The 16,984-nt window shown below is 54.7% G+C and overlaps 3 protein-coding genes across 5 annotated transcripts; 1 reads left to right on the top strand and 2 right to left on the bottom strand.

Moving 5' to 3' along the window:
- Positions 1-172: 172 nt before the first annotated feature.
- Positions 173-1,482, bottom strand: MRPL34 (mitochondrial ribosomal protein L34). The gene is made up of 2 exons (XM_036893342.2): positions 1,258-1,482; positions 173-1,070 (listed from the first exon to the last, which is right to left on the bottom strand). Exons 1-2 carry the CDS (start codon positions 1,329-1,331, stop codon positions 857-859), a joined length of 288 nt encoding a protein of 95 aa, XP_036749237.1. The 5' UTR covers positions 1,332-1,482; the 3' UTR covers positions 173-856.
- Positions 1,483-3,090: 1,608 nt separating this feature from the next.
- On the top strand, positions 3,091-8,975 carry ABHD8 (abhydrolase domain containing 8). The gene is made up of 5 exons (XM_036893340.2): positions 3,091-3,347; positions 4,546-5,293; positions 7,039-7,209; positions 7,345-7,561; positions 8,283-8,975. Exons 2-5 carry the CDS (start codon positions 4,554-4,556, stop codon positions 8,448-8,450), a joined length of 1,296 nt encoding a protein of 431 aa, XP_036749235.1. The 5' UTR covers positions 3,091-3,347; positions 4,546-4,553; the 3' UTR covers positions 8,451-8,975.
- Positions 8,976-9,114: 139 nt separating this feature from the next.
- On the bottom strand, positions 9,115-16,858 carry ANKLE1 (ankyrin repeat and LEM domain containing 1). Of its 3 annotated transcripts, XM_036893377.2 has the most exons (10): positions 16,664-16,858; positions 16,438-16,590; positions 15,954-16,059; positions 15,710-15,848; positions 15,408-15,464; positions 14,730-14,912; positions 14,432-14,609; positions 13,984-14,143; positions 13,749-13,878; positions 9,115-13,493 (listed from the first exon to the last, which is right to left on the bottom strand). In XM_036893377.2, exons 1-10 carry the CDS (start codon positions 16,723-16,725, stop codon positions 13,321-13,323), a joined length of 1,341 nt encoding a protein of 446 aa, XP_036749272.1. In that variant the 5' UTR covers positions 16,726-16,858; the 3' UTR covers positions 9,115-13,320. The 3 variants fall into 3 exon arrangements, with proteins under 3 accessions (XP_036749272.1, XP_036749271.1, XP_036749270.1); XM_036893376.2 differs by having other exon boundaries at positions 13,745-13,878; positions 14,730-15,464; XM_036893375.2 differs by having other exon boundaries at positions 10,548-13,493; positions 14,730-15,464.
- Between the last annotated feature and the right edge of the window lie 126 nt (positions 16,859-16,984).

Consider the following 16,984-nt stretch of genomic DNA (forward strand, 5'->3'; position numbering starts at 1 on the left):
GTTCTTCCTGAGGCCAAGTTAGGCAGCTCCCGTACCTGACAATCCTCCTTCCGGCCTGGACTCGTGTCCCAGCGATCTAGGTATAAATCAGTTCATGTCCCCACCCCACCCCACCAGACTGATATCTGCAGAGGACAGGACTGGGCACCCAGAAAGAGAAGTACTCAGGAAGTTACTATGTGAAAACCACTAAGTATTATTACTCCAACAACACAGCAAATGAAAAACAAGCATCTCATTTTACAGGATTCAAATGAGCCTGAGGGCTAAGACCTTGTTCAAGATCACACAATCCATCAGGCAAAGGATTCAAACCCCTCCTACCTCCCCACAAGCCTTTCCAGACTTGTTAAAGTTATGATGCATGTAAGACAAGCGGAAGTTTATACATTTATAAGACATTTCATGGTATTAAGAAATTATTGACTATTATTCTAGGTGCGAAAAGTTTTGTGATTGTTTTAAAGAGCCCTTTTCTTGGAGAGATGCATTCTGAAATACTCACATAAGAAATAACCAGATGTTTGAGACTTGCTTCTAATTAACACAGAAGGGGGCAGGCAGAGTGTGGATCACTGGTTGTCAGAGCCGTGTACTGGGTAAACGGGGTTCACTGTACTAGTCTGTGGACTGGTGCCATATATTCAAAATTCTTTCTAATTCAAAAGCGTAAAAGGCAACTTGGCAAAGTCTGACTTCCCACTCCCCTTTTCAGTCCAACCCGACTTCTGTCCTTGGGCCAACCCCACAATCTGAGGAGTACTCATGTCTGAGTCGCCCTTGCTCCCCAGCAGCCGGAGAGGTCCGAGGTGAGAATAGGGGTGGGGGTGGTTTTCCATCGGCAGCACAGCGCTCTTCAATGGCTCAGCGACTTGCGACCCTTGTACATGCGGCGAAGGATGACCTGGACGCCAGCCGGCGTGCTCAAGCGCCGAACCCAGCCGTGCTTGTGCTTGCGTTTGATGTTGCTCGGCTGATACTCGTTCCCGCGCGCCTTGCCCCGGGTCTGTGGCGTGGCGGTGAGTCCCCAGGCGTCGGGGAACCCCAGCCAGGCCCGGGGCTGCAGCCACCTGCGGGATCAGAGGGAAGGCGAGAAAGGTAAGAGAGGGCGCTGTGTGACTTCGGGCCTGGCGCTCGACCTCTCTGAGCCTCAGCTTCCCGATCCGTGGCGGTAAGGAGCCTGGTTGCAAAAGGTCAAAAACAGCTGGCGCTGCTGTCCTAATTCCGGATTTGGGGACGGGGCCCCTGAGGACTTACCTGGCATCAAGTAGCGCCGCCGACCTACTGACGAGGCCCGACTGGCGACCGATGGATCCGGCCAAGAGAGCCATGCCGAGCCGCCGGTCACGCCGTTCCGGCGCCAGCTACTCCGAAAACAACAGGCTTCGCAGCGGTGGGACGAAGACCTCTGGGAAATGTAGTTTCTCCTACAGCCAAGCCCGCTTTGCTTCGGAGCCGGGGTGGGGGTGGGGAGAGCTCTTGTTCTACGCGTGCGCGTCCCTGAGGGAACGGGGTATAGTTCTTCATGTCAACCAACAGGTGGCAGGCGAATGGCACCTCTTCGGCTTGCGCGTGCGTGCAACACATTTTGTCCCGGGGTCGACTGGGAGTTATAGTTCCTTTTTCCTGTCCCCTGGCAGAGGGAGCCCCGGGGTGGCCGTGGAGCAGCCTGTGGCGGCCGCCGGACGCAAGTTGGTCCTCCCACTCCCAGCGGGAGCCGGGCGGATGGCACACAGCTGACTGGCAGCTTTATTCTGGCCCCAGCCACGTCTCCGCCCCTTGGCACGGAGCCCAGGAGACTTGAGTTCCATCCAGTTGGCTGGATGTTCTTTGGGGTGATCCCTGCTCCCTTCCAGGATTCAGTCTCTCAATCTGTGAAACTCATGGGTTGTACATTGCCCCTGGAGGTTGGCACCATGCGGGTCCTAGAAAAATGTTTCTAATACTCAAATCTGAGCCCCTTCCCTTTATGGCTCCCCATGGCCCCAGGGAAAATAGCCAGATCCTCTGGCAGGCATGCGACACACACCCTAAATTTCAGCCACACCTTCCTGATGCTCCCCTATTCGTCTTTTAAAATCCTCCTCTCTCTGAAGACCAGGGGGTCCTCAAGGGCCAGGCTCAGGACTGAATTCCTGCAGGCACCCAGCATCTCTCAGCTTGGGGAGGACCCAGAGTGGGGGTGGGGGGAGAAGGGGAGTGTTTGCTGCATGAATAAACTGTAGTCTCTCTGGAGCACCCTGTGTGGGCAAGAGTGGGTGGCTGGACCTAATACAGCTCTGGCAGCAAATTCCAGGAGATGGGAGTGGGCAAGGAATGTTTAACCCCTTGTCCTCTAAGCTCATCACTTGGCAAACCACTACAATACTTACTACACTGCTACACCAGTACAATGATAATACCAGTAATGTTGCCAGCGTTTATCGTGCTGTTTTTACCTGCATAGCAAACTCATGAGAGGATTAATTTCACAAAGAAATAAATGTAATGTCAGGGAAGCGACTTGCCCAAGGTCACAAATCAACAAAGGGCAGAGGACACATTTGAACCCTGGACTCTCTGACCCCAGCTAGGACCACAGAGTCACCTGGTTAAATTGGCCAACAGTTAAACTGACCAATCTGTGAAACTCCAATTCCCTAATTACCCATAACTCCAAGACGTCTATTTAAAGGTTTAATGTGTAACAATATCCACATTTTGGAATCACAGCGTGGTTTTAATCGTGCACATCTCTGTGCCTGGCTTGCCTTGTGACCTTGTGCTCTTTATGAGCCTCAGTTTCCCACCTGAAAAGGTCTGGGATTCTCTAGAACGGGAAGGTCAGCACAGAGAAGGGGCCATGGGGACTCCGTTTAGAGAGGACAGGAGAGTTTGGAGTCAGGCTGGCCGAGGGGAACCTAGTCGCAACTACGGGGTCCCGGCTGCCCCTCCCAGGAGCTCCGCAGACCCCAGGTTGCCCCCTCTTCTCGGCCCAGGGCCAGGCCAATCCCTCCTTTCACCTCTGTAAGCCCCCGGAGTGGGAGCGACCGTTGCTTGCTGAGCCCGCCTCTGTCCCGGAGATACCGCCTCTGATTGGTAGTCTAACTAGGCCGGGTCAGTCCGCAGCTGCAACTGGTGGAAGCTCCCGTCAGTCGGCGCACGGCCCGACCCCCGGAGAGACTTAAAGGGTCGGCTTGCCAAGCAGTCAAGGGGTGTCCCTGCGCTGACCGCTCTGGGCTCGTGCCCGCCAGCATAGACGCACCCGGTCTGAGCCGGTGCCACCATGTAAACAGTGCCCTCAGGAGGACGCTGGCTTCTCCGTCTAGGACCCGTCCGCCCGTCCTCGGGCCCAAGTCCTATATGAGGTGAGCAGGGAGTGGACACTGGGATGGGACATCGAGGACCCCGAGGCTTCCATGAAGGATGGAGGTGTCCACAGAGACTGTGCTCAGGCTTAGGAAGCCGTGGAGCCCCAGTGGCCTTGACCGCGCCGTAGGGCTGATGGGCACCCGGGAGGCAGAGACCTGGCTCCGGGAATGGGGGCTGGCGTGGCGCATATGCAAACCCCTCTGTAATCAGGGATTGGGACCCCGCCGGAGGTTGGGACGAGGCCTGATCTCCCTCCATCGGCAAGTACGGGCCACCATAGGCTGGGCTTTCGGCGTGTGTTATCACCAAAGAGCCCAGGGTGGGGACAGGGGAGGGATTGGTTCCAAGCCCTAAACAATAGGGGTGCGCAGCGCTGGTGTCCCCCTTGAGTTATGTAACTGCCTGTGGTTGCCATGGACACGGGGGCGGTGGTGGATGGCCCAGGGAGCAGGGTGAAGGCCTGGAGGCTCCCACCCACTACCACTGGGGGTTGTGTGGCAGACCCCCAGACCTAGGGTACTGACCAAGGGGTGCAGAGTGGCAGAGTGTCTGGGCCTCAGCTTGTCTATCTGTGAAACAGACCCAGTGCACCATGGTCTTGGGGAGCAGGACAAGGCCTTCTGGAGCTCAATCCAGGACCCCTTCCCTCGGACGTCACATTTTAGGAGCCAGGTGCAGAAGCCTGGAATGGGAACTCACTGGGATCTGCACCTTTTTAGGTGCCTTTGGAGGCCCCCAGAATGTGCTGGTTTAGTGAAAGTGAGTTAATGAAAGAGTGCATGCATGAATGAATGAATGGATAAATGAGTGAACGAATTGGCTTAAAAAGCCATAACTGCTATAAACCTGAGCTCAGAGGAGGGGTCTTTAGGGCTAGGCTACACTTGGTCTAATGTCACCTCCTCTAGGAAGTACCCGCTGACTACACCACCTTGTCAATAGATGCTTCTTGGCTTCAGCCATAGCCAGGTCCTTCTCTCTAGGATAGACTAGGCTGGCCAGGGGTGTAGCAGATCACCACACAGGCACTGACCAGACAAAATATCTCAGGGTTTTGCTGGCTCTGGCCCTCTGGTCTGGAGACTGAATGGGACCTCCCAGTGCAGCTCACCTGACCCAGGTGGGGGGAGTGGGTGCTGTGGGGGTGGAGGGCTCCTCACTTAGCCCCTGAACTGGTTGTCACCCCACTCACAGGACACACCATGCTGACCGGGGTGACCGATGGCATCTTCTGTTGCCTGCTGGGCGCACCCTCTAACGCTGTGGGACCTCTGGAGAGCATTGAGTCTAGTGATGGCTACACCTTTGTGGAGGTCAAGCCTGGCCGTGTGCTGCGGGTGAAGCATGCTGGACCCGCTCCATCTCCCAACCCACATCCACCACTGCCAGATGCTGCCCAGGGGGACGGGTCAGGCTTGGTCCGCTGCCAGCGCCGAATCACTGTGTACCGCAACGGGCGGTTACTGGTGGAGAATCTGGGCCGAGCACCGCGAGCTGACCTCCTGCATGGGCAGAATGGTTCGGGGGAGCCTCCGGCCGCCTTAGAGGTGGAGCTGGCGGACCCGGTGGGCAGTGATAGCCGCTCGGGCCCAGGCAGTGCTGGAAATGGCAGTGGAGGGCGACGACGACGAGCCCGGCGCCCCAAGCGGACCATCCACATTGACTGTGAGAAGCGCATTACCAGCTGCAAGGGTGCCCAGACCGATGTGGTGCTCTTTTTCATCCATGGTGTTGGTGGCTCTCTGGCCATCTGGAAGGAGCAGCTGGACTTCTTTCTGCGCCTGGGTTATGAGGTGGTGGCACCTGATCTGGCCGGTCATGGGGCCAGCTCGGTGCCCCAGGTGGCTGCAGCCTACACTTTCTATGCGCTGGCAGAGGACATGCGCGCCATCTTCAAGCGCTATGCCAAGAAACGAAACGTGCTCATTGGGCATTCCTACGGGTGAGCCAGAGCTGGGGTGGGGATGGGGGTGAGAGGAGGGTGTGGCAGGGACTGGAGACCCACTCACAAATGGCTGATTTCTCTCCTTGAAAAATTCCATTAACATCTGCAACAAGATGGGATTCCTGCCAGCACCACTGTTGTTTCACATTCTTTTAAAGCAGTGTGTCTAAATTCCGGTACTATTGACATTTTGGAACAGGTAATTCTTTTCTATGAGGGGTTTTCATGGGGATGTAGGGTGTTTAGCAGCGTCTCTGGTCTCTACCCACTAGATGCTGCTAACACAATGGTCTAGTGAAGGTCGTGACGATCAAAAATGTCTTTGAATGTTGCCAAAATTTCCCTGGAGTCAGAATGTCAGAATCACCTCTGGCTTAGAACCACTGTCTTCAACTGAGTTCAAAACTCAGTTGCTCTAGAGACCCGATGAACTCCAAGGAAGGGCTAACTGGAATCCCATAATTTTGTTTATAAGGGCATAGGTTGCTGTAATTCACTCATCTTTAAAGAGGTGATAGATAATCTAGCATTTAGATGAGAATGAATTCCATAGAAGGTTCTGGACCTGGCCACTTGATCACTGCCCAGTGGTATTCTCTCCTTGAGCCAGGAGGAAAGGCAGGATTTATCAGCTAGCAAAGTTGAGAACTACTGTTTTAGCTGTTGTAGCCCATGCAATTAGACAAAAGAAAGAAATGTTACATGCTTCCAAAAGAAGGGAAGCCAAGCTGGGAAGTAACAGCTCTATTTATTTATAGATAACGTCCCCAAAGAGTATGCTTATGTTAAATGATTCCTCCAATTAAATGAGCATCCCTCTGTGGTAGTTCCTGTGACCCCATAACAATGCTCTGAGGTCAGCACAGTTACTATTTAATAGATGTGGAGATGGAAGCTCAGAGAGGTTAAGTAATCTGCTCAAGGGCACACAGCAAGTCACTGGCACAGTCAAGTCCACCTGACTCCTGCTAGTATCCCATCTGTCTTTACAGCGAGGTTTGGCAAACTTTTGCTTAAAGGGCCAGATAGTGAATATTTTGGGATGCAGGTCACATGGTAGGTCTCTATTAGAAGTTCACAACCCTTTGTCCTAGCAGGAAAGCAGCCAGAATTATAAACAAATGGGTATGGCTGTGTTCCAATAAAACCTTATTTACAAAATATTTTACAAATTTACAAAATTGTAAACTTAGTTTACCAAAGCAAGTGGCTAGCCCACAGGCCATAATTTGCCAAACAAACCCTGCTTTAGAGGGAATGAGGACTCAGACTGTGGGAGCTCCCCAGGCCACGTCCTTCCACCTTGCATAAAGCAGCTTAGGCCAGGTAGAGAAGATCCTTAAAGAGAAGGGATACGCAGGAAATGGTGACCTTTGGGAAGCCAAAGAAGGGTGTGTTTAATCAGATTGCTGTCCTAATACTTGGCAGTGAGTATTTCTTGCCCCTTTGGGGATCTGATGAAAGTTCTGGATTTAGATCCTTTCTTTAAAAAAGCAAAAAAATATCCACGTTCACACACACACACACACACACACACACACACACACACACACACAGTCTCACAATTTCAGGGCATTGAAGATGCCGTTCCCACCCCCATCTGGTGCCTATGAGCCTGAGGGGAAGAATTTTGACCTTCAAAGACCTGCCCCTGGGTGAGGGGAGGCATTAACCCCCTTACTACCTATATCCCTTACTGACCACTGCCTTTTCACCCTCTCCACCACCCACCCATCGGGCAGGGTCTCCTTCTGCACATTCCTGGCACACGAGTACCCAGACCTGGTGCACAAGGTGATCATGATCAATGGCGGCGGCCCCACAGCCTTGGAGCCTAGCTTCTGTTCTGTGTTCAACATGCCCACGTGCATCCTGCACTGCCTGTCACCCTGCCTGGCTTGGAGCTTTCTCAAGTGAGTGACTCTGGTGGGCCCTGGCATCTCCCTGAGTTCGGTGGGAGGGGAAGTGGAACAGCCAGGGCTGGCATTGGGGACAACTCTGGTGGCCAAGCTGGCACAAGGGTTCCAGTGGTGCCTTCCCACCACCAGGGCTGGCTTTGCCCGCCAAGGGGCCAAAGAGAAACAGCTGCTGAAGGAGGGCAATGCATTCAATGTGTCATCCTTCGTGCTGCGGGCCATGATGAGTGGCCAATACTGGCCTGAGGGCGACGAGGTCTATCATGCTGAGCTCACCGTGCCCGTCCTGCTTGTCCATGGCATGCATGACAAGTTTGTGCCAGTGGAGGAAGACCAGCGCATGGCTGAGGTAGGGGCATGGCACCCTATCTACCACATCCCCATATTCCCTGCAGGGGCAGTTCAGGTGGATTCTTCCTTGTGCTCCAGCCCCAGGGAAGTGGGAGCTTAAATCAAGAGTCAAAGATAGAATCCAGAAAGTTGGGTTACCCTGGACAGGTGTTAGGATTATTCATTTTCCTTGCTGCAAAGGCTCTCTTCACAGCTGGGATTTATGTTAGTGACCAATGACATGCTGCATGATTTTGGGGATGGAGAGGGTTTCAGGGGACCTCCAGGTCAGAGACTCCCAAGAAAGGGTCTTGGGATCCGTAGCACTTACAATAGTCTTGGACCACAGTGGTTCTTAGCCAATGATGATTCTGACCCCCAGACCTGAAAATGTCTGCAGGCTGTTTTGGTTGTTAGGAATGGTGGGTGGAGGCTTAGAAAGCTGCTCAACATCCTCCCAGGCGTGGGACAGCGCCCAGCACCGAGAATGATCCTGCACCAAATGTCAGTAGTGCCTTGGTTGAGAAATCCTGCACTGGATATATCACAGGCACTTACTAAGTATGGAATGAATTCATACGGAGTCAGGCTTCACTGGCAGGGGTGGGGAACATGACACAGAAGAGGCCATCCTTCAGCTCCCCCTTGGGTGGAAGTGGGGGGATGAAGGGTAGACTGCAGGGGAGCCCCAGGGCAGCCACTGCTCTGCCATCACCTGCCTTGGCCCACATCTCCTGTAGATCTTGCTCCTGGCTTTCCTGAAGCTCATTGATGAAGGCAGCCACATGGTGATGCTGGAGTGTCCAGAGATGGTCAACACGCTGCTCCACGAATTCCTTCTCTGGGAGCCCGAACCCTCGCCCAAGGCTCTGCCAGAGTCCCTGCCTGCACCCGTGGAGAATAAGTAGTCGCTTCGCCGGGTGGGCATCGCTTGGTGAGCCAAAGAGCAGAAAGATGCAGCTGGAGATGGTGCCAGGTCTGCAGAGCCAGACCACTTGGGCAGGCCGTTCGCTCCGGTGAGCGGGGCTGGGTCAGGGAGATGGCCCCAGGTCAGCTGGACAGGGCATGGCATCCATGAGAGCCAGGTGAACGCCCTGCTCTCAGTTTGTGTCCTGCGAGGCCTATCAGTGTTTCAGGACCCCAGCCAGAACCCCAGTAGAGGATGACCTTGTACAGAAGCCCCCTTTCCCCCAAGGCCATGGCCAAGGCAGGCCCTCCAGCCCTCCCTTTGTCTTCTGTGTCAGCCATGCTTGATCCTGGGACCCATGAGCCCTTCAGGGACCCTCAAGGCCCTGCCCCATTGCCCAAGACCCTCCCGACCCCCCATTCCTAGGCGCTGGGAGCTACTGTTGCCCAAGGTGGGAGGGATTGGGGGGTGCTGCCGAATCTGCACATCTCAACTTGTAACTCAATAAAAAGAAGTGACAATCCGAGTCTCCGAGCCCGTGCTTGGGTGACCACAGGGCAGAGCTGTCCTGAGCCTTAGTATCCCCATCTACATACTGAGCTGATGTGTGTACCTCCCTCTCCAGGCTGACCTGCAGAGACTAGAGGATGTCCGTCGGCCAAGCCTGCATCCTGAGTTTCCCTACCCTCCTCAGAACACAAGGGCTGCTTGTGCAGCATTGCCCGAGCAGAAGCTGTAAGTCAGGGGAGAGCTCCCAGGCCCGGGAGGGGAGGAGGAGGTCCAACTGAGGTGGATGTGGAGGTCGAGGTGAGGATCAGTAGATGCTGCATGAGATTACAGCAGCCATAATGGAGTGCCAGCTGCATACAAGGCCCTGCGCTGAGTACGCCACTGGCCAGTTGTACCTCTTACTATCCCATTTTATCTTCCAACTTGATTTAGGGCCACTTTTGTCATGGAGATTGATTTTTATTTTGAAGCCACCGAATCTTTTCCTTGTGTGTCTGGCGGGTTTCCCTACCCACAGCCATGCTCTTGTTCCTCTGTATTTATTCGAATGCATATATATCTAGGGGCATCTTTGGTTTATGGGACAGTGAGAGGACAGCGTTATCCCTGCAGTTGCCACATCTTTGGTCTTTTCCCCACTGGTTTGTGAGCCTACCTGCATTTTAGGCCTAGGGTTCTCACCAGGCCCCTGTTTTCCATTGGCATATTCTGGAGACATTTTTGATTGCCACAACAGGGGTGGGGGTAGTGCTACCCACATCTAGTGAGTGGAACCCAGGGATGCCACCCTGACATTCTACAATGCATAGGATGGCCCCCACAGCATAGACTAATTTGCCTTCAAGTATCATTAGGGCTGTGGTTGGGAAACCCTGTTAGGCAAATTTTGTTAATCTGGGGTCTTTTAACAGTCACTGGATTCTTTCCTGGTGACCTGTTTGTGAATTCCTGGGCAGATGGCATGCTGTTTGAATTGCTACCACTTTATCAAGACATGGTGTCTAGCAGGCCTCCCAGTCTTCACATGAGGAAACAGAAGCCTGGAGAGAGGTTTCTTCAGCTGGGTTAAAAAGGTAGAGCACAGGCCCACTCCTGAGGCCAGGCCCCTAATACCAGCCATTGCCCCAGAGAAGGGAGGAACTCAGTACCAGAGCCAGGCAGGTGGGAACTTCTGCAGGCAGTACAGCCCGCTGCCTGCAGGATTTGGTTTGCTGAGTTGGTGGTGAATCCAATGAGGCAGCAGATAATCCGTGGTCCCTAAACTCACTGGATGCTATGAAGAAACTTCTAGAAAGCCTAAAATGATCCTGCCAACAGCTCACCAGGGTGGTGGCTTGGTGTGGGTAAAATTGTAGTATTTCCAGAATACCTCGCCTGGCTTTGGGACATCCTCAGGGGTGGAGAGAAGTTCATCTCCAAGCCAATGGGTAATTACCTGGGCAACCGAGGGCGTGTCTGAACCTGAGAGGTTAAGGGGAGGGGGCTGGTTTGCTTGCTGGCTTCTTCCAGAGCAGAGGAGAAAGACAGCCCGGGACTGCAGTTTTGTAAGTCCGGGGAGAGGATAGGCGAAATACCTCTAAAAACCGAAATCAGTCAAAGACAGAAATAAAGTTTAAAACCCGTTTATCGCTTACAAAACTGCAGTCCTGGGCCGTTTCTCTCTCCTGCTCCAGCAACAGCAAAACCGGCCCTCCCCCTCACCTCTCAGGTACAGACAAGCCCTCCGTTGCCCAGGTAATCACCCATTAATATGGAGATGTACTTTTCTCCACCCCTGAGGAATGATGCAAATGCACTAAAGCCATACTTCTTTCCACCTTTGAACGCCTATTGATATGCAGATATACTAAAGCCAGGCGAGATATTCTGGAAATGTTACAATTTTACCCACAGGCCACACCTCCAGAAATCTCGCCGTACAATTTACTCATTCCCCCTCTTCTGACCAATCCAATAACATACAATAGCAACAGCAATAAAATCTTGATAATCCTCAAACCAGAGGATTCAGCCTATGCAGATTATGTAAATGTACTTTACAGCATGATCTCTCACTAAGCACAAAATATGTTCTATACTTGTTTATTCATTCCTAACAACCATGCTAGATTGCTCACAAAACTTTTACCAAACATTAGGGACAAGTCAAGCCTCTCTTTAAGCATTTTTTTCTTGACAACAGCAACACAATCATGATAATTCTCAAGCCAGAGGGTTCAGCTAGGTTCAAAGTCCCATGCAGATTAAGTCCAAAGCTCGTCCATTCCAGCCATCACACGGCAGCTGCAGTCAGGGGGCGCATCCAGGACACAAGGACTGCAGAAGCAAACAACCATGACTTGGGGGGCAACTTTGCTGTTATTCCAGGAATACACAGGAGGCCAGCTTCCAGGCCTTTTCCCCAAGGTGCCAGAGGAGCCATCACCAGTCCATGTGTTGAAATGTCCAGGGCCACGTCCATTTTATTCCTAATTGCTGCACCCATCCTTGCAACACATGTCCAATAAAGTGGGAGCCTTGATCGCTCTCAATCCCCGGCAACTGGCCATAGGCTGCAAAGAGATGTTTTAGGCTCCTCGTCGTTTGATGATCTGCACAACATGCAGGGCACCCCTTCTGGGCTTGGCTGACTTCTTCAGAGGTCAATGGCAAGCCCCACCGATGGGCTACAGCCCAGATTGTCTTTTGCCCCACATGCAACAAATGCTGATGTAGCCACTGGGCCACATCAGAGGCAGACTTTCCTTCTGGCCAGACCACGTGGGCCAATGCATCTGCTTCATCATTCCCTGGGGATGCCAAAGGCAAATGGCCAGTCACATGACATATGGTAGGTGTCTGTGCCATGCCACTCCATGGCCTTTGGGTCCAGTCTCTCACCCACCCAACAATGGAATAGGTGGTTATTACCTTGGTTGAAGCTGTTCTGGCGATGTGCTCTGTAGCAAGGTGTGGTACACAGCAGCCAGTTGCTTCTCTGTCAAGGTGACCCGGACCTCTGCTCCTTTCATAGTTGTGACCAGGCTCCAGCTGGCAGCAGAAGCAGCAGCAGTGGCAGAAGCAGTAGCCTTAGGCTCAGGCCACCGGCTGGGGTCAGCGCGGCCAGCAGCGGTGGTGGCGCCTCCACGACCACATGGTGTAGACACACACCCCTCTGCACAAGCACCACTTCTCCCCATCATTTCTCGGGGCAGCCCTCCCAAAGGTTGCACCCATTATGACAGATTTCGGGTTCAGAGGAATCCTACTGACTACGCCAGATGTAAGTCTGGGGAAAGGAAATCCTGGGGAAAGGAAATCCCGGGCAGAATACCTCTAAAAACTGAAATCAGTCAAAGGGAGAAATAAAGTTTAAAACTCATTTATTGCTTACAAAACTGCAGTCCTGGGCTGTTTCTCTCTCCTGCTCCAGCAACAGCAAAACCGGCCCTCCCCCTCACCTCTCAGGTACAGACAAGCCCTCCGTTGCCCAGGTAATCACCCATTAATATGGAGATGAACTTTTCTCCACCGCTGAGGATATGCAGATGCACTAAAGCCAGGTGAGATACTCTGGAAATGTTACAGTTTTACCCATGCTCTAACATATGTGAATGATCTGAAATCAAGTTGCTTCACCAGGAGGTTGGGGTTATTGATCCCATTTTATAGTAGAAGAAACAGGGTCAGAGAGGCAACACCAGGAGGCTCAAGTTGCACACTGATCCTGTGGAGGGTTAGTAATTCACCCACACCCTGAAGACCTCCCCGGCCCTGCTCACACACAGTCAGGCCCTTGAGAGCTTCACAGCATTTACCCTTTCCCTGAAGACTTTCCACCTGGGCTGAAGGGCAACTGTGGCTTGATACAGGTCTGAGCCACATACTTCAGCCACATGACTTCATTGAATCCGATTTCCACAATGATCCCTTGAGGTAGGACCTTTCAATGTCTCCTCTCACTGTACAGTGGAGGAAACAGGCTCAGAGAGACAAATTATTGGTCTGAGGTCCCACAGTGGGCAAGTAGCAAAATCTAGCTCTTGAGCTGGGCAGATTCACCCAGCCCAGCCCACACTGTGGGTCCCCCATACCAGGGAGATCAAAGTGGACTCTGTCCACACAGACAGGACCAAACTGCCAAAGCACCAGCATATTCAGTCACCAAATGTTTCAAAGAACCTCTGCTCCCTATCTGTTCTCCCATGATGGGAGCTCACTACCTCTCCAGCAGTTCCATCTGTAACAAACCTCCCCTCAGCCTGAGGGGGACATCGGCCCTGCTGTGCAACTTGGGTAGAGCTGGAGGTCGGTGGCTGCTTTCAGCATGGGGCAGCCGCAACACTCAAACACCTTAGGCTGGATGGCCAATTCCCCAGGACTCAGCTGCAGGCTTGGATGTCCTGGGGCCGCAGCTCTCGCTCGCCCTCAGCCAAAAAGACAAGGAGGGCACGGTGCAGCAGATGCACCCCCAAGCGGCGGCGCCGGGCTGGTGGCCAGCTTGCCACCACTCCGTAGCAGTGCCCTTGTTTCTGGTTGGTCAGTGTCTGGATCCCTGGAGAGATTGAGGGTGAGGTAACAGGAGCAGCCTCAGGGAACCCCTGGCAGAAGTATGTGACAGTGAACCCACTGTGTATTGCCCTCGAGCAGGGATAAACCAATGGAGTAAAATATGTGTTCATGCAGTACAGAGTGGTACTCAATAATTGCTAATTGCATGAATGAAGAACCCTGAGAAAGACTGAGGGAATTGGTAGATTAAGTGCCCCTCATGTGACCCCCACCAACACCTGACAATGCACGTGCCTACCTAGAGCATCCACAAGACACGCCTCTCGAGTGTAAGCCTCCACAGCGACCACATGCTGGAAGCAATGCAGGGAGACAACACCACGACCACTGGCCCAAATGTCCAAGATCTGGTGTACCTTGGGGCAGGCCTTGGAGTGAGAGTGGGATCAAGAGTCAGTACCCCACTTCCCTCCTTCCTCTACCTCCCCATGGCCCAGCTGTCCCTGCCATGACCCTGGTCCTTATCCTCACACCTGTTTTCCCAGCTGCCTGTGGTGGCTGAGGGCTTCCCAGAGGTGGACATCTGGTCGGGCTCGTGTCCCCTTGCCCACATAGAAGATAGCATGAACAAAAGTCTGAAGGCATTCAACTGGGGTCAGTGAGAAGGCTCGAGCTGGCAGGTCCTGAGTCTCTCTGGATGAAGGGTGTGGCTCAGAGAGGAAGAGACAAGAGTCGCCCCCAAGACAGTCTGTAACGTCACAGAGTAACTTGAACCCATGTCCAGTGACCCCTTCTATAGGGCAGAGAGTGGTGGCTGCTCCCCAAGGACACTCAGCAGCTTGAACTGAATCCAGCCAACCTTTTACAGATAGAGAAGTTGATGACCAGAGAGGGCCAGTCCTTCCAAAGGACACACAGCAAATAAGAATCCATCTCAGAACTTTCCAGCTCCCACTTCTGGGTCATTCCTGCTCTGCGTACCTGGGGTCCAGCAGCAGATACGTGAAACTGGACTTCACAACTCCCTCCCGCCACCTTCTGTTGGGATCCAGCCGCTCAAACTGCTGGGCAAGCGCATCCTCATCTGCCTGGGCATTGGGGATACAGCCTGTCCGCAAAGCCTCAGCCAGCTCTGGGCTGTAGCCTGAAAAGTCTGGACCTGGGAAGGGAAACTGAGTCAAGGGAGACACAGGAAGAGGTGGTTCCCAGACTAGGACTAAGAGTCGGGGGTCTCCAGGGATTCCTGGAGGTCCTCTCTGGGTGCCCAGAAGGAACTAACCAGGAACAGCCTGGGCTTCTTCCAGCTGTCGGAGATAGCATGGCCGGGTGAAGGGTGTGATGGGGCCGGGGCTCTTGCCAAGAGCTCGGAGTTCTTGTAGTAACTCCAGGTCAGACAAGGCAGGTACCGGCAGGCACTGGCAAGAGGGTGCAAGGTCCCTGCCACCTGTGGAGCTTTCATCCTCTGAGAGCCAGAGGATGAACACATCACTGTCAAGGGACAACTGGTCGTCTGTTAGGAGGTGGAGGTCAGGGGATCCAGGCAGTGGTTCCTGAGGGGGACTACGAATGGGGCTCCCATCTGGGAGGGATGTGGGGGAGAGGGAGGCAGCTGAGGAGGTCAGAGTCAGGGCCTCTAGACAGGCATTCAGCTCTGCCTCCCTGCCTGCCATGATGGCTCGATGCACCCACTGTGGGGTACCTGGAGACCTTGGCACTCTCTGGGAGGGCTGGACAATGGACAGGAGGCCCTGCCTGGTCTGAGGCAATGACACACCCCAGGGAGAGATGTGGTCCTCGGCTCCAGAGGCCTCGACAGCAGTGACAAAGGAGTCATCTGAGCTGCAGTCCCAGGGCCCCAGAGGGGAATCTGAGCTCTCATCCTTCATGGCGACCTCAGGGTGGGCACAGAGGCTGGGAGAGCCAGAACCAGCCTCCAAGCCCGTATCCTTGCTGTCACCTCCGCCCAGGCCTGTAGAGTCCGGCATCACATCAGGAGGTCCCCAGGGGCCTGGGCCTGAAGCAGGAGATGAGAGTGGTGGTCAGAGAGTAGGGGAGGGGGGAGCCAGAAGTAGAGATGGGAGTCGGATCAGACAGGAAGAAACCGCTGGAGGCGCGGGCAAGATGGAGAGAATCCGAAGCAGCCAGATTTGGCCAGAGGCGCTGGATGCGAGACAGAATGATCTGGAGAGAGTTGGACATCAGAGACACACAAAGCTAGAACGGAGGCTAAGCCCCACAGGCAGCGCAGGCCCCACTCACTGCCAGCCTCGGGCTCAGGCTCAGGCACAGGCTCCTGGGTCTTTGTCCGAGTCCAAGTCCTCCTGTCGAAATCCCGCAGGACGCACGCGCAGTCCTGGTGCAGCTGCTGCTCAGCCAAGTCCAGCGGCCGGAGTCCGTCCTGCCGCGGTGCTGTCAGCAGGGGGCGCCCGACACCCTCCTCCCTCCATTCTCGCTCCCAATCTCTCTGGGTCCGCCCTGCGGCTATGGACGCTGCGCGCCGCACCTGATCGCGCAGCTCGGGGTCAGCTCCCTGGCTCAGCAGCAGCTCCAGGCCGCGGCGACAGCCCCAGGCGGCGGCCACATGCAATGGTGTCAACGCCTCGGCCGATCTGGGGCAGGAACCGGGGAAGGGTCAGCGGAGAAGGGAATTCGATCCCCGGGTCCCCGAGCCTTGGCCCTCGGCTTCCCATCTCCACCTGCTGCCCTGAGACCACCCTCGGAACCTAGATCCTAGCCCTTGGGCTGGGACCCAAACCTCTGCTCTCTGACCCTAGAGCCTCTCTGCCTCTAGATCTGTAGCTTCGATCCCACTTCGGCCCCAGAGAAGCCTCATACCCCACTCTCAGTCTGGGACTCTACCCTGCCTGCCCTTTGACTCTGAGTTCAAAATCGCCAAGCCCCAACGTTGGGAACCGAGTTCCCGCCCTCACTCTGGAGACCACTCCCCTGTTTCAAAGACCCAACCCCTGGCCCAGGCCCCGCCTCACCGAGCGTTGGGGTCCCCTCCTCGGCGCAGAAGAGCTTCCAGGCAGCGCACACCTCGCGGGTATCGGGCCCCGGCCGCCAGATGTATGGCCGCCGCGCCATCCGCAAGCACCAGGTTGGGGTCAGCGCCGCGGTGCAGCAGCTCCTCCACCGCCCTACGGGCAGGTGGTCAGAGTGGACCATGACCCCCGCCCCGCACCCAGCCGGCCCCCAGGGCCCCGCCCTCACCGCGGCTCCTCCTCCCGCAGCGCTGCCCGCAGCCGCAGCGCCAGGTCAGCCCCAGCGCCCATGCCCTGGCACGACCCCGAACCCTGCAGCCCGGCCCGCCGATTTTCAATTTCCTGAGGCGCCCTCGTGCGCAAGCGCCGCCCCGCCCCTCGACTCCGGTCCCCGCTCCCTGGCACCGCGCAGCAGCCTCAAGCCAGCCGGGTTGGGGAGATTTTGCGCCCTCCCTAGCCACGACACCAAGTTGAGCTCCAGCGGGACCTGGGGCTGCCGATAAAGGCAGGGACGGGTGGCTTATCTCGTTTCTAAACGGAACGGGAAGGC

Source organism: Manis pentadactyla, chromosome 12 (assembly GCF_030020395.1).
Source record: "Manis pentadactyla isolate mManPen7 chromosome 12, mManPen7.hap1, whole genome shotgun sequence".
Classification (NCBI taxonomy): domain Eukaryota; kingdom Metazoa; phylum Chordata; class Mammalia; order Pholidota; family Manidae; genus Manis; species Manis pentadactyla.

What these genes read in the sequence shown, in the direction of transcription:
- ANKLE1 (XM_036893375.2), bottom strand. Translation starts at nt 16,725, where the DNA reads ATGGGCGCTGGGGCTGACCTGGCGCTGCGGCTGCGGGCAGCGCTGCGG. An exon ending in CTGCGGGAGGAGGAGCCGCG is followed by an intron (nt 16,591 to 16,663) that starts GTGAGGGCGGGG and finishes ACCTGCCCGTAG; the next exon opens with GGCGGTGGAGGAGCTGCTGC. An exon ending in GGAGGGGACCCCAACGCTCG is followed by an intron (nt 16,060 to 16,437) that starts GTGAGGCGGGGC and finishes TTCCTGCCCCAG; the next exon opens with ATCGGCCGAGGCGTTGACAC.
- ABHD8 (XM_036893340.2), top strand. Translation starts at nt 4,554, where the DNA reads ATGCTGACCGGGGTGACCGATGGCATCTTCTGTTGCCTGCTGGGCGCA. An exon ending in CTGGCTTGGAGCTTTCTCAA is followed by an intron (nt 7,210 to 7,344) that starts GTGAGTGACTCT and finishes TCCCACCACCAG; the next exon opens with GGCTGGCTTTGCCCGCCAAG. An exon ending in AAGACCAGCGCATGGCTGAG is followed by an intron (nt 7,562 to 8,282) that starts GTAGGGGCATGG and finishes CATCTCCTGTAG; the next exon opens with ATCTTGCTCCTGGCTTTCCT.
- MRPL34 (XM_036893342.2), bottom strand. Translation starts at nt 1,331, where the DNA reads ATGGCTCTCTTGGCCGGATCCATCGGTCGCCAGTCGGGCCTCGTCAGT. An exon ending in GCGGCGCTACTTGATGCCAG is followed by an intron (nt 1,071 to 1,257) that starts GTAAGTCCTCAG and finishes CTGATCCCGCAG; the next exon opens with GTGGCTGCAGCCCCGGGCCT.